At 39.3% G+C, this 14,633-nt stretch overlaps 1 protein-coding gene across 1 annotated transcript; it reads right to left on the bottom strand.

Moving 5' to 3' along the window:
- Positions 1–1,793: 1,793 nt before the first annotated feature.
- endou2 (endonuclease, polyU-specific 2) lies at positions 1,794–12,896 on the bottom strand. Its single transcript, XM_084386393.1, has 7 exons — positions 12,785–12,896; positions 12,386–12,499; positions 11,646–11,751; positions 6,039–6,160; positions 5,733–5,845; positions 3,695–3,848; positions 1,794–2,142 (listed from the first exon to the last, which is right to left on the bottom strand). The coding sequence occupies exons 2-7, from the start codon at positions 12,485–12,487 to the stop codon at positions 1,891–1,893; spliced, it is 849 nt and encodes a 282-aa protein (XP_084242519.1). The 5' UTR covers positions 12,488–12,499; positions 12,785–12,896; the 3' UTR covers positions 1,794–1,890.
- Between the last annotated feature and the right edge of the window lie 1,737 nt (positions 12,897–14,633).

Here is a 14,633-nt window from a genome sequence, read left to right as displayed (position 1 = left end):
ATCAATACGTTTGAATCAAACCAAAGTTTGAAAACAGCCGCTGCATTTTACAGCGCATCCTTGGTATATCTATCATTTAGAGTAACAAACCAACAATTCCTTAATGTTTTTAATTTATTTTAAGCAACCAGAAATCTTGGATTTTTTATCGGCCCAACAAAAAATATGACCTATGCAAGAGTGCATTGTTTACTGCTTAATACTCTATTGGACGCTGTACTGTACCAACTAGGGGACTAAATGGCGCTACTGTAGGTGGAACAAACTGTAATTTGCACTACTGTCTGTTCAAAGTAAATGAATAGAAGCATTGGGGATTTGTAGCTTTTCCTGTTGTACCAAACTCGCATGGCCGCGGGAACTAGTGGTGCTTAGGGTGCTGCAGCACCCCCTGACGACAGCTGTTTCACTACATTGGAATGTAAGATGACATGACTTTTAAATAACTTTTTTTAAGAACACCTTCAATCTTTATAAAATTACTCTAAAGATTATTTCGTTTTTATATGTTGTCGAATAGGGTTTTATGACTCTAAAATAAATGAATAGGCCAATATCATAAGGCAATAAGCTGATCTCGCATGGAGTGAGTGACGGTGACACTGGTTGAGGACCAGCATCTCAGAACTGATTTGACACTCATTTAATGCATGTGAAAAAAATAAATATAGATGTATTGATTAAAGCATTCATCGGCATTAGGGGATGTTCACACAGAACGTCAACCATTCCACTCCGCTACTTTTCCATTGTTTTTCAGTGTGAACGCACGTTGTACTCGCATCTCGCGCATGAGACAGCATTCTCAAAACACAGCACTCAAGTTAAAATAAGTTCAACTAAAACGCGCCTCGAGACCTTGCGTTTTCCCCCCGTTCCACTGCCCGCGTTTGGCGTCTTGCGTTTTCGCTTTGAAAGATTATGCTTTCTGTGTGAACCGGCACTCCTGAGTGAGTAGGCTACCATAAGGTAATATGCAGATTTGTGTGCTGTGCTTTTTAAAATGTATCATGAGTTCTGAGTGTTCTCACAACTCTGTACTCATTCATTTGTATGTTCATCTTTTTGTTTGGGCTGTTTAATATTAGGATTTTGTTTAAAAAAAACTCTACCATAGCACCGCCCCGTAATATCAAGCTCCGCCCATTAAGCCCCACCCCCAGCACCCCCCGATAAAATATGTTCCCGCGGCTATGCAAACTCGTATCGAACCTTGACTCCAAAACCGAGGACCGTACCGAACCGGGACTTCTGTGTACCATTACACACCTAATTCAATTAAAAGATTATTTTAAAAACACTGATTCATTCATGAACGACTCATCACAGGACCTTGGGAACACAGAACCATGGAAAAATAGATGCGCTCCCCACAGCTCATACTTTACCAGGGTTAGCAATTAATCCTGGACATTCATAATCTAACGATTCATACTGTACATTCCTAAACCCTGGGATCATATTCTTGTCAAATCCGTCAATGAAAAAAAAAAAATTGTTGCCGTATAAATCGTCCTTGGCTGTTTTACAAAGTGCAGAGTTTCTGTGAATGTACAAAGCATGTAATAAGAGGAAAGTGCTGTTCAATTTGTTATTGGATTCCTTTTGCTAAGTATTAAGCCATAACATTCTAACAACGCATTGTTTGCGTACATGTTTGGCACCAACATGCTGAGGGTTATAACAATGATTTAGAACGGTGGCTTAAACACATTATAAAAAGCCCTTCAGAATTCATGTAGCAAAGATTAATTTATGTTGCCCTGAAAACGTTAGACACTACAAACAAGGCTATGGCATTGAGGTTTTATTGTTTTTGAGATTAAAACATAAAATCAATACTTATTCCCTGCCACAATTAATTCATTTACTATGAATGACTTTGTATGGTTATACATTCAAGTATTTGACAAGGACAGGATAGGTAGTGCCTATGTGCTTCTGGTTGTAGTGGTGACAGACTATCTCCACCTCATATACGTCAAAGGAGACTTTCACTCGCTCGTTTGGGGACGTGAGAAAACACAGCGTGTACAGGGCAAACTCAAACTCTGGGCTCACACCAACAAAGATGCTTCCTTTGGGTTTAATTCCATTCTTCCAACTGAACTGGAGAGCCAACATGTGTTTGTTCTCATCCGGCTGGGAATATGAAAATTAGAAGAAAAGGAAATGATGATTATGCATTAAAAAGGGATTAATGTGATTAGACAGACAGATAGAGAGTGTAATTGATTAATTGGTTGATTACAAGTTTTCTGCCAAAGATTTTCCTCAACAGATTTCAGCTAGTTAGTATATCATGCAAAGTGGTTTGAACATTGTATAATCGTATACTAATTTTAATTAAAGGTGCTGTAATTGATGTTAACCCAAGTTCTTCAGAACACTAAGTTCTACGAGACTAAGTGCCCCTTCACTACAACCCAGCCACTTTTAAGTAACCATTATATTTTTACCTGTAATTTTCCCTCGGGATTTTCCTATGGCGTTTTATAACGGATTCGATTTAAAATAAAGCCTGTTGTAAACATAACTTGACAATACTTTGACGTTTTGTTCTACAACGTCAATTACACACCCATACAGGAAACACGAATTTTGAAGCTGTTATGTTCATTATTGAAAACGTACGTTTTTAATAAACAACTAGATTAGACAGTTTGGGGTGTGAGTGTGTGCAGTGTAGGTTGTAGAACAAAATGTCAAAATATCGTTTACCACAGGCTTTACTCATAAATTGAAAAACCCCATTATAAAACCGCATAGGAAAATCTCGAAGGAACCAGCAGGGAATTAGTCTTCCGGGTTCTGACGTCATACCTGCACCACTTATTGTAACTAATATTATTATTAGTTAATAATATAACACCAAACCTCACTGGTGCTTGCGTGATGACACCATGACACCAAGTGATGTGACACGCAACAACCAATGAGGTTTGATGCTTTTTGCCATGTCACCATATTGGATTTGGTTCCCAAATGGCACCCTAAGCTCTCACGGTCTTCCTCCGAGTCAGACTTTCATGATGTAAAGCCGCTTTGATCAGGAGTTCTCAACTCTGGCCTTCGAGGTCAACTTTCGTTTAGCTCGAACCCCGATCCAACTCACCTGCCTACAACATTCTAGTAATCCTGAAGACCTTGATTAGCTTGTTCAGATACACTTAAAAAAATGATGTAATCAATAAGTTGACAACATATGTAAGTCATTACATATCATTGCTTAACTCATCAAAATAAGTTGAACAATTTACAATTCTTTTTTTATGTTATTCAAGATTCAACTAATTTTTTGAGTCAGTTTAATATAATTTAAGTTGAAATTACTTTTTTTCTTCTTTTTCTACAGTTTATGGTTGATTAGTGTTGGAGAAAAAGTCTGCAGGAACGTGGATCTCGAGGGCCAGACTCGAGAACTTTTAGAAACCATTAATTATTACTGTATGGACTTTACTGTAACTTTTTTGTTGCGCAAAAGAAAGAAAATCATATAATTTTGGAACGACATGGAGGGGAGTAAATAATGGCAGATTTTTATTCTATTTTGGGTATTCCTTTAAAACTAAGTTAATTAATGTATTAAAACATGCAAACATTTAATCAATTTTATAATGTATCTGTTATTACTAAGAACAAACTAAATGAATCTAAGTGGTATTTGTACATTCCAGTGATGTTACAAACATACCTGAGGTGATTTGGCACTCCCACTATATCCTTTGTAGTCGACGTGTCCTAGTTTCTCCTGTAAGTACAACTGAATCCAGTTATGGAAACCAATGACGGTATGGCCTCCTCTTGTCTCTCCTACAAAGACATGTTCAAAACCAGAAGAGTCCGGTCTTGTGTGGAGAGAGAAACAATCAAAACCTAACTTTTAAAAATGACTCATCACACATTCTTAAGAATAAAAGTTGTCTTAATGTTTTGATGTATCAGAAATAGCTAAATATATTTTCCTCCGCACTGTGACGTACATCCGACTGAAACGGATTATTGAAGAAGAAAAAAAAATTCTATCCATCGGTTGTTGATTGGATGGAGGCATATCTTAAAGCAACACCATGGAGTTTTTCAACCTTCATAATATATTTCCAAGACCCTTGTGATGGTACATCGACTTACAATAGGTTGAATGACACGTCTGCCATAGCCTGACGGGGTCTGTATCGCTTTTACTGGCACTACAGAACTTCGGGGTTCGGGTAGTAACCCGAGCACAAAAATAACTACAAAATTCGACTGCTTTACGGCATACCTCACTTCCCCCACCACCCCCAGCGTTGGTCCAGCGTTCGCTTGCTGGCGTGAGCTAAAGGAGGAGGAGGGGTGCCCGACCGATGCTGACTTGGCCGTCATTCTGTTGGACTAGTAAGTATATTGCTTGCATACTATCTCTAGTTTTTTCTAATTTGTTGTCTGCCTGGCTGTGTTACGGAAGCTATCTGGTCGATTTTTCAACTTTGCAGATTCATCTATGGTAGCTTGATAATATTGACGATATATGGCTATTACCTACCACACAAACATTGAATTGAATTAGCATATCCATTCTGTAAAACAGTAGCTAATAGGCTACTATAATGACGCTGGCTTGTAAACGTGAGCTACGCGATCTTTTGGCATTTGAAAAAAAAAAAAAACATGAAATTATATTCATATGACATGCTGAAATATATGCCACTGTATCTGGGATGAAGACATTTCACACGCAACGCAGGCAGTCTGCCCAAGACGTGAGAACTCCTTCTGCAGAGTCCGGGGGTATCGTCAACAAATGCACGTGTATCCCCTGGTGTAACCATGACAGATTTTACGACAGTAGTAGAAGACAATACTGTTTCCCAACTGTAGGGGGACCCCGAGAGCAAAACTTACATGGTGTTGCTTTAATGCAAGCTTGCTGTCAATTGAAAGACATTTTTTGCAGGGTTTATGGAGACTAAACGATTGGAGAAGTTCAGAATAAGTCACTAGAGGGAAGTCTTTCGTTTCACCTGAAGGTTGAGTTATGACATTGAGATAAAAAATAATGGGGTGAGATTTTTTTTTTTACTTGTTCTTAAAGGGATACTCCCCCCAAAAATGAAAACGAACATGACGGCAACGAATACAACCCCAGTGGAGAAAAATACTAATATTTAACAGTTTTCCCCTTAAACCATCACTTCCAGTCAGCTGTTATACGTGCATTCAAGTGTTCAAGGTTGACATATATCAGCATGTTGTGAAGGGTGATGCAAGCACATTGTGAAGCTCATGCGAGAAATGACGGTCCTCTGTGCTTCTGCACTATTTCTTGCACGAGCTTCACAGTGTGCTTATGTCACGCACCACGTAGTGCTTCACGATGCTATCATGTATGACAGCTGGCCAGAAGTGATGGTATCACTGTATGGTTCTCTCACACACACCTATCATCCACTGGGGTCATATACGTTATTGTCGTGTTCTTTTTGCATGGTTTTTGAAGCATCAACGTTTGGGCACCCATTCACTTGCATTATACGACTCAAGCCTCAAAGGATTATTTTTCTAAAAATCTTAATTTGTGTTCTACTCAAGTAAGAACGTCATATACATCTGGCATAGCATTAGTAAGTAAATAGTTAGTAAATTATGCAAGAATTTATATTTTCGGGTGGAGTATCCCTTTAAGACAAAGATTTTTGTGAATCTGGCCCCAGATAATCTTCTGCAAACTGTTTTGAATCCTCTATACTTACTTACTGGATCCTCTCCTGGCATACAGCTCAAACCAAATGTGATATAGCTGCTTCTTGAAGTCTGTGTTTTTCTCCGGAGAGAGATGCTTCTCCACTAGATATTTGTGGGCAATCTAATATTAGCAAATATACAATTGTTGCAAATTAATATTCAGTACACTATGTTACGGGAATTGTAAGGTATACTCATAACTCATTTCTCTCTTTAATTTTACCTCTGTGCATGGTACTTCACAAGAAATAAAACAATCTCAAACTGTTATTTTGAAGTCAAGTAATGAATAACTTCCGTGACCCATTTATTACCTTCATAGTGGGAGTCTTTATGACTGAATCCAGAAACTTGTGATTTTCCAGTTCTTCCTCTGGTGTGACAATCTCTGGTTCACCAGTAGCACTTTCATAGTTGTCCAGAAGTGAGATGAAAGCTAAAATGACACAAATATCATTATGAAGACAAAACATTTCAGCTTCATCTCTTAATTAGTACCTATACATGTTTAGATCAATATTATTTCCAATCATGTCATGACAAGGATATTCTGGGGATATTCTGGGGATATCTAATTTGATTTTATCAATAAATTCCACTAGAAACAAACCTTGTTGTATTATTTTAATTTAATACTGTGAAGCTGCTTTGATACAATCTGTATTGTGAAAAGCGCTATACAAATATACTTGACTTGACTTGACTTGACAAGTAGAATGCCATTATTCCATTGATCACTGCATATAGTATATCTTTTTTTAATTCAATAAGTTGCTCTTTTTGTTCGTCAAGTTTGTTTTGACTTTTTACAGAAAAAAACCCCCATCAAACATGATGATAGAGTCTTCTTACATTTCTTTTGTTACTGATTCTTGAAGGTACACTATGGAATTCTGGGCTCACTATTTACATCCGGCTTAAGTCCCGTACGGAGGGAGGTTTTTATTTAATTTATGTTTTACATCAGTTCTTCTGTGTGGATAAATCTGATGGTTTGAGATACAGACCTACCCATGTTTGCCTGTAATTGCTATATATTCTGAAACATTTCACAACTTCAATGGTTCGCTGCTAGAGGGAAATCTTAGTTAACCCGTAAACCAGTATCTGTATTAGGGCTGGGCAACTGGGCCTCAAGATCCACTTTCCTGCTGAGTTTAGCTCCAACTTTAATCAAACTCCCCTATCTGTAGATTTCTTTGGCTGCATGCTTCCGAAATCGCATACCCTCCCGAGTAGATACTTATTTTGAATATGTAATTGCTTCACGACCGGTCATTATCATGTGATCAATCAGCGTCATGTGCGTCACTTCACTGTCATTCATAAATCCTCTCCCATGGCCTCATGGGATAGGAAAGTGTCCATTGTATGCACACTTCAAAATCTCACTGAAAGTAGTATGTCATCCGGGTACTTTTTGCCTACTTATTTATGAGTACTGAGAACTACTTAAGGCCTCATTATACTTCTGCGTCGGACCTACGCCGGAGCCTATACGCCGTAGGCAACGTGTTGGTTTTAATTTATACTTCTGTGTCGTTGTCCGCGTTGACGCGTACCTAGGGAGCGTGTGAAACCCCGAGGGAGGGGTTCTGGCAGACCAATCACAGCGCTTGTGTCCGCGTAGAATTGACGCGTTGTTACATTTTTGGAGAGGTGCACGTCAGGGTACGCCGTAGGGTACGCGCGCTACACACAGCCTACGACGTAGCTACGGCGGCAGTTCGACGCAGAAGCATAAAACAGGCTTTATTTTGTCACATACTGTTTTTCGCCTACAATCTGTCCGTCATTTTGACAGATTACACTGAGTGTGATGTATTGTAACTTGTAACTGTAATTCTCACCACTGTCCACTTGGTGGTGAATGTGCTCTTGCTGACTATCAAGTTAATGGTCAACGAATGGCTTTTCTGAGTTACGGGACATTGTTTACAAGCTGTTTTATTGACGTCTTTCTGCGGTTGAAACACTGATTGAGCGATTACAGCGAGACATGATTTTTTGATGTTCATTCATGTTTATTTCATTCTGTAACATAGTAAAGAGGAAGGAATTGATCACGTTCACTCATGCTCTGCTTCGCTTGAACTCAGGCGCTGATCTCTCGTGCCACATTAAAGAGCGCCAAAATGGTATTTATTGTTTGAATTTTGTGATAAATAGACAGAATTTGAAAGCTGAGACTTTGTATCATATCAAAAGTAACAAATCACAAAGCTTATTGCGATTTATTAGACAAACATTCATGATGTAACCTGAAAAGTGACGCACATTCTCTGTTCAACTTTCTCTTCATAAATAAATAAATGCATAATCTAGCCTGTCCTATATGTTTGTGAATACAGATTAAATTGTGAACAAAAACATCATCATCATCATCATCATCATCTTCTTCCGCTTATTCGGGGCTGGGTCGCGGGGGCAGCAGTCTATGCAAACCCAGACTTCCCTCTCCCTAATCACTTCCTCCAGCTCTTCCAGGGGAATACCGAGGCGTTCCCAGGCCAGCCAGGAGACATAATCCCTCCAGCGTGTCCTAGGTCTTCCACGGGGTGCGCCCGGAACCCCTTCTCGGGAAGGCATCCAGGAGGCATCCAGAACAGATGCCTGAGCCACCTCAGCTGGCCCCTCTCGATGAGAAGGAGCAGCGGCTCTACTCTGAGCTCCTCACCCTATCTCTAAGGGAGCGCCCAGCCACCCTGCGGAGAAATCTCATTTCGGCCACCTGTATCCGGGATCTTGTCCTTTCGGTCATGACCCACAGCTCATGACCATAGGTGAGAGTAGGAATGTAGATCGACCGGTAAATCAAGACAGACCGGTACTTCGACCACATTACTGCAGAAGCTGCACCGTTCCATCTGTCAATCTCCCGTTCCATCCTTCCCTCACTCGTGAACAAGACCCCAAGATACTTGAACTCCTCCACTTGAGGCAGGAACTGTCCACCAACCTGAAGGGAGCAAGCCACCCTTTTCCGATTGAGAACCATGGCCTCGGACTTGGAGGTGCTGATTCTCATCCCAGCCACTTCACACTTGGTTGCAAACCGTCCCAGTGCACATTGAAGGTCCTGGTCTGATGGGGCCAACACGACAACATCATCCGCAAAAAGTAGAGACGAAATCGTGTGGTCCCCAAACAGGACACCCTCCGGCCCCTGGCTACGCCTGGAAAGTCTGTCCAATAAATTATGAACAGAACCGGTGACAAAGGGCAGCCCTGCCGGAGTCCAAGATGCACCGGGAACTAGTCTGACTTACTGCCGGCAATGCGAACCAAACTCCTGCTCCGGTCGCACAGGGAACAGACAGCCCTTAGCAAAGGACCCTGGACCCCATACTCCCAGAGCACCCTCCACAGGATGCCACGAGGGACACAGCCTTATACACACAAAGCACGTGGATTGGTTGGGCAAACTCCCATGAACCCTCCAGCACCCTGGAGAGGGTATAGAGCTGGTCCAGTGTTCCACGACCCGGATGAAAACCACACTGTACTTTCCGAATCCGGGGTTCGACTATCGGCCGAACAAAAACAGAGCCTATTAAATGGCTTATTATTAAAATGTGAAAATTTAAATGACGGGTAATAATAGATTATGACAGAATTTTTCACGACCATGTCCGTCAAAATGACGGACAATGCGGAAGTCTACCGCGACCTCTGCCTACTGTATGCGATTTCAGACGCAGGCTTGGTAATCCTGAAGACCTCGATTAGCTTGTTCAGGTGTGTTTGATTAGGGCTCTGCTGGAAAGAGGATCTTGAGGGCTAGAGTTGCACACCCCTGCTCTATGTGGTTTTTACCTGATCTTTTTTAGATCAGGTAAAAGATTTTTTAATTACACATTTGTATAATAAACTATTTGAGTAATAGTTAGTCGTCCTTTATTGACCTGATTAGCCAAGTCCTCCATAAAACACACAAATCAAGCCCTATAATTAATCAAATAAGACACCTAATGTTTAATGACCAGCATTCGAACAATTTGAGTGCTTCGTAACTGAATCATTTTGCAAAGCAGTTCATTTGAGCCGGAAAGCTCAGTTTCTACCATCTTCTTTCATATTGGTTGAGTGGCTCATCAATTGCACAAAGTTAAACATCTCAGTTTTCTCAAGGACACCCTACACACACACACACACACACACACACACACACACACACACACACACACACACACACATCTAATTCACCAGACGTCACTGTCTCAAGATCTCATTTAAAAATGAATAGGATGAGTTTGTTATGTCACCTAGAATTGTGGCATGTGTGGATGGCCCAAAAACATTATTTTAAACCCAGAATTGATATGTACAGGTTTTGCTTTCTCAAAAGTTTACAAGTAAAGTCTTCCACGATGTATCTTCTGACGTTGAAATTCTCAATACGAATTCATCATACTTAATACAAAACTAACCTGACTTCTCCACCATGGACAATTCAGACAACCCTAGGTTGTCAATAAAATATAATACAATACTACTGTACCTCAGGGAAATTCCTGTCCCGAATAATACAACATAATCCAATACTTCAAGGTAATTCCCCTCTTAAAGTATTGTGACGACATCCCCTCAAGAAGCCACCATCACTACCTCAAACCACACATGAGCACCAAGTCTTCAGCATCTATACCTGGGGTTCCTCAAATCTTGAGTTTAGCTCCAACCCTGATCAAACACACCTGAGCAAGCTAATCAAGGTCTTCAGGATCACTAAGAAATCACAGGTAGGGGAGTTTGATCAGGGTTTGAGCTAAACTCTGCCCTTCAGGACCGGATTTGAGGAATCCTGATCTATACTCTATATCACTGCCCATCGCAGGTGCACGCTGGTCCAACACAGGATCATTAATACTATCTCTGAGAATTACCTCACAGAGACAGCGTGTCTATAGTCTTCCAACACCATCACTGTCCCTGCTGTGGACATCAGAGCATAGATTCTTTAGTACTTCTATTCTTCAGCTGCGCAGCATATACCAGACAATACTTCCACTGCTCTTTGCAAGAATAAGAGTTTATTCACGGCCGGGAGCTCACAACCAAGAGACACTCCCTGAACAGAAAGATACATGTGCATTTATATCTTGTAGTTGAGTAAAAATCAATGTTACTCAAGCAGGGCTGTAAACACCATAGACAGAGATTAAAAATGGGCAAATTGTAAAAGTTCAATTTTCAGTCTGGTCTGCCTCAGCGGTCTAACATCACACTTGTCAATGTCAAAATGATTGACATGGCCAATGAAATCAAAGAAGGCGAAACTTACTGTTCACAGAAGCAGAGCGTGAATTCCAGAGTGAAGCGTCAGTTTAACATTGAAAGAGAATGAGGTAAGATGTAAATAGCTAAACATTTAATACAGATCAACTGTTTCAGTTTCAGGTATGTGTAACCACACTCACAAAGACAAAGATAAACGTTGGGAAAAATTACTTTAATAATAATTATCTTGAAAACAGGAATAATACACACGCTAACATAAACGAGAACCGACAAACACTGAGGGAGAGCTGAGGACTTACAAGCAGGAACCAAACAAAGAAGCTAATGAGGTAATTAACAGAACATAGGTGGAGCCAAATTAACTAATCAGAACATAGGAAAACTGGGTCACAGAGAACAAAACAGATTGTGAAAGATTGCTTATACTGACCTGGTGATTGATATTTAATGATCTATTTTAATGAAGCTAATCATATGACAGTGAGTTCTACCGTGTTAAGCACTTCTTAGGTAGGTCTAGATTCTTTGATCATGCGATGGCACATGGTCTTTGATCTGAGCATCCTGAGTCTGCACATTCCCTGTAGAAACACTTTTTTGCCCCCTCTGAGGCCATTACATAAAGCATTTCTATCACACTTTAAAATGAACAAAATCATACATATTAGCTGATTTCCTACCCAAGAAAGTCTCCTTTTTGAAAATGTTTTCGTCAACAAAAGTGAACAAAGGCAACCCTGCTCCATCATTGCAATCGTCAATACCTGCCAGATCACCCGCTTTGCCCTGTGAGATAAAGAAAAGTTTGAGGAACTTCCAAAAGCATTTTCACTTTTTTTTAATTTTTTTTTTTATGCATGGCTGGCATAACTTTAGACAGGGACTTAACTACTGAGTAAACTTAAATTATTATTATCAGTATTATTATTATATCTGAAGACAGGAATGCTTCAATTGCTGGTTAGTGTGTAAATTTCAGAATAGAACCTTAACCAGAATATTGTTATGTTAACATGATCATTAAGTACAACTACATTATAATAAAGATGAATTATTAATGCAATCAATTAGTTGTGATTAAATCATATAATTACTATATATCATTAACAATCCTAGTAAGCATCCAAGTTAATGTTTTGCAGCCATGTCCAAAAGTGTCACTGTGAATGGTTTTCTAAACACAGCACCAAAGAACAATGCTCATCTCAGTTTGTATGTGTTAAATAGGAGCTCTCTGACCTTATGACCTTATGTCAACAAACATAAAATAGAAAGTGCATGTCACTTTTTAGTGTAAATGGGAAAGGATGCAACAGAAAGCAGATGTCAAATATTATTCAGAATTATTATTTATATTATTATTCTAATTTCTATTTCTAGAGAACTTGTAAACTTCACACAGAAAACATTTCAGAATTACCTGTAGAGATATGCGATAATCTATCCCAGGTCTCAGCCGATTGATGTCATTGTCCCAGATCTCCTGAATTATGGCTGAAAGTTCTCGATCGCCTTCAATCATTTTTTGGATTCACTACAGGTGTTAAAATATACTTCATTGCTTTAAATTCATTACTTAAAATTTCATTTCAAAAAGGGTTACATTTTAATATAAAAATAACCAAACAAATTGGTAAGTGACCAATTGTTTAAGTGACTCAGGAGGAAAAATGCATTTAATGAAACATTTGTTATAGTTGCTTTGTTTTTTTCAGAGTATAATTATTATTATGGTTTGTAAAAGACTAATACTACACTATGTTCTGAACTGACACCAGAAAACAATACAATATATAAAAAAATATATGTATACACTGACCTGGTTCCTCTCACCGATGTGGGTTAGTGGTAGATTTGGATTGTCTTCTTAAAAACAGTGAGGGCAGGTATGCCACAACAGCTTAGCGCAATGGTGTTCCCGCACATGGACTGGTTGGGTAAGATGCAGCAAGCTTCCCACACTATGACAGAGGGCCCATTCTAAAGGGTTAGCCAGTGTCAGCAACTCTAGCCAAAGGGATTAGAGCAGCTTTTGAATGTCCCTCAACAGTGAGGGCAAGTGCTTTGCATTTGTTTTCGTGAGGTATTGACCCTTTACCTGACATTGTGGACCTTCTTCTAAAACCTGACTCAATTCCCAAAACACTCAGACTGGACAGACATTTACTTCCCTTCATTTCATATGAAAGCAACAAAATCTCCAAATTTACTCTCCAATAATTGACAATTTGAACATCTTACAGGGTTAATATTTAGATTTTGGTTTATATTAACATACTGTTTCAACTTCACAATTCCACAAAGTTTGTGTCATTTTTATTTTAATGTATTATTCTTTCCCCCATTTTATGTATTTTGGTCATGTTTATTACTTAGAAAAAGTTTTTGGGAGAAATTATTGGGAGAACAGTGGACAACAGGATAAGGAAACTGCTTAAGCATTCAAACTCAAAATCTTGAAGAAAAAGTTGTCAAGTCAAGCCATATAGAGCTTTATACAGATTGTTTAAAGCAACTTTACAGTGATAACAGGAACATGATTCAATGAAGCAAACAGAGCTAATTTCTGCTGTACAGCAGCTCTAAAAGAAAATACTGTCATTGTTCAGCTGAAGTTGATTAATTTCTGTTGTAAAGATCATCAATTATTAAATTGTTTTTTTAATCTATAAAGCAGTTCTGCAGAAAACAGTGATGTCATCGTCCAGTTCAGTACTTATACAAAAGCGTCAGTACAGTCAGATCAATAATATTGTTGAATATTAAGTGTCCTCAACTAAGCAAGCCAGAGGCGACAGTTGCGAGGAACCCAAACTCCATCAGGTGACAGAAGGGAGAAAAAAAAAATCTTGGAAGAAACCAGGCTCAGTCGGTGGGCCAGTTCTTCTCTGGCCAATGAATGAACATGGTGTGATTATGATTCAGGCTGCATTAAAAGTCAGAAATCAGATTGTAGATTGGTAACATTCAAATATTTCATCAAGTTCCTTTTTCTTGAAGATCGGATTCATCATGCCGGTATGGAGCCAAAGCTGGCCATAGGGTCTGCGAGGAAGACTGGTCTTGTTCTTGTGGTCTTTTCTGAGGATCAGTGCCGATGGCTGATGTGACGAGGCATTCACAGGGGTTTGTCTAGTTGACAATTTCTGCTGACATTCAGGGCTACGATGTGGTTGTGTCTAGGTGCAGGTCCACCTGCGATGTGGATACGGACCGGATATGGCTGACTACGGTAACCTCGGGATAAATAGAAACACTAATATTAGCTTAGATGCCATTCTAAGTACGTCGAGTACATCGGGTGTCATGGAAAGTGTTCCTGGTTGCAGCCTAACAATCCTTTAACGGATGTGAATTATAGAAATGTGATCTGTTATGTGTATGCCAGGTTAAAGAGGTGGTTTCAGTCTAGATTTAAACTGACAGCGTGTCTGCTTCCCAAACAAGGCTAGGAAGACCCAGTCTCATTCACTAAGAATGCGAACGGACACATTTTTGCCTGAAATCTGCGCGTTTTCCCAAACAAATCATGATTCACCAAAAACTTTAATTCTATAATTTGAGGCCTCATAATCATGCTAAGTTTTTATTTAATCAACTTGACTATAATTATATTATGTTTATATAAAATTCTAAAATAATACAATTTAATTTCATCTTAAATACAC

Source organism: Rutilus rutilus (genome assembly GCF_951802725.1).
Source record: "Rutilus rutilus genome assembly, chromosome: 18".
Classification (NCBI taxonomy): Eukaryota; Metazoa; Chordata; class Actinopteri; order Cypriniformes; family Leuciscidae; genus Rutilus; species Rutilus rutilus.
Note: the sequence above shows the minus strand (reverse complement) of the source record. Positions and strands in the feature narration are given on the sequence as shown.

Bases quoted from the DNA above. Each gene is read 5' to 3' on its own strand.
- endou2 (XM_084386393.1), bottom strand. From the start codon at position 12,487: ATGATTGAAGGCGATCGAGAACTTTCAGCCATAATTCAGGAGATCTGG. The intron at 11,752-12,385 runs GTAATTCTGAAA...TTTATCTCACAG, and splicing joins ATTATCGCATATCTCTACAG to GGCAAAGCGGGTGATCTGGC. The intron at 2,143-3,694 runs GTATGTTTGTAA...TCATATTCCCAG, and splicing joins GGAGTGCCAAATCACCTCAG to CCGGATGAGAACAAACACAT.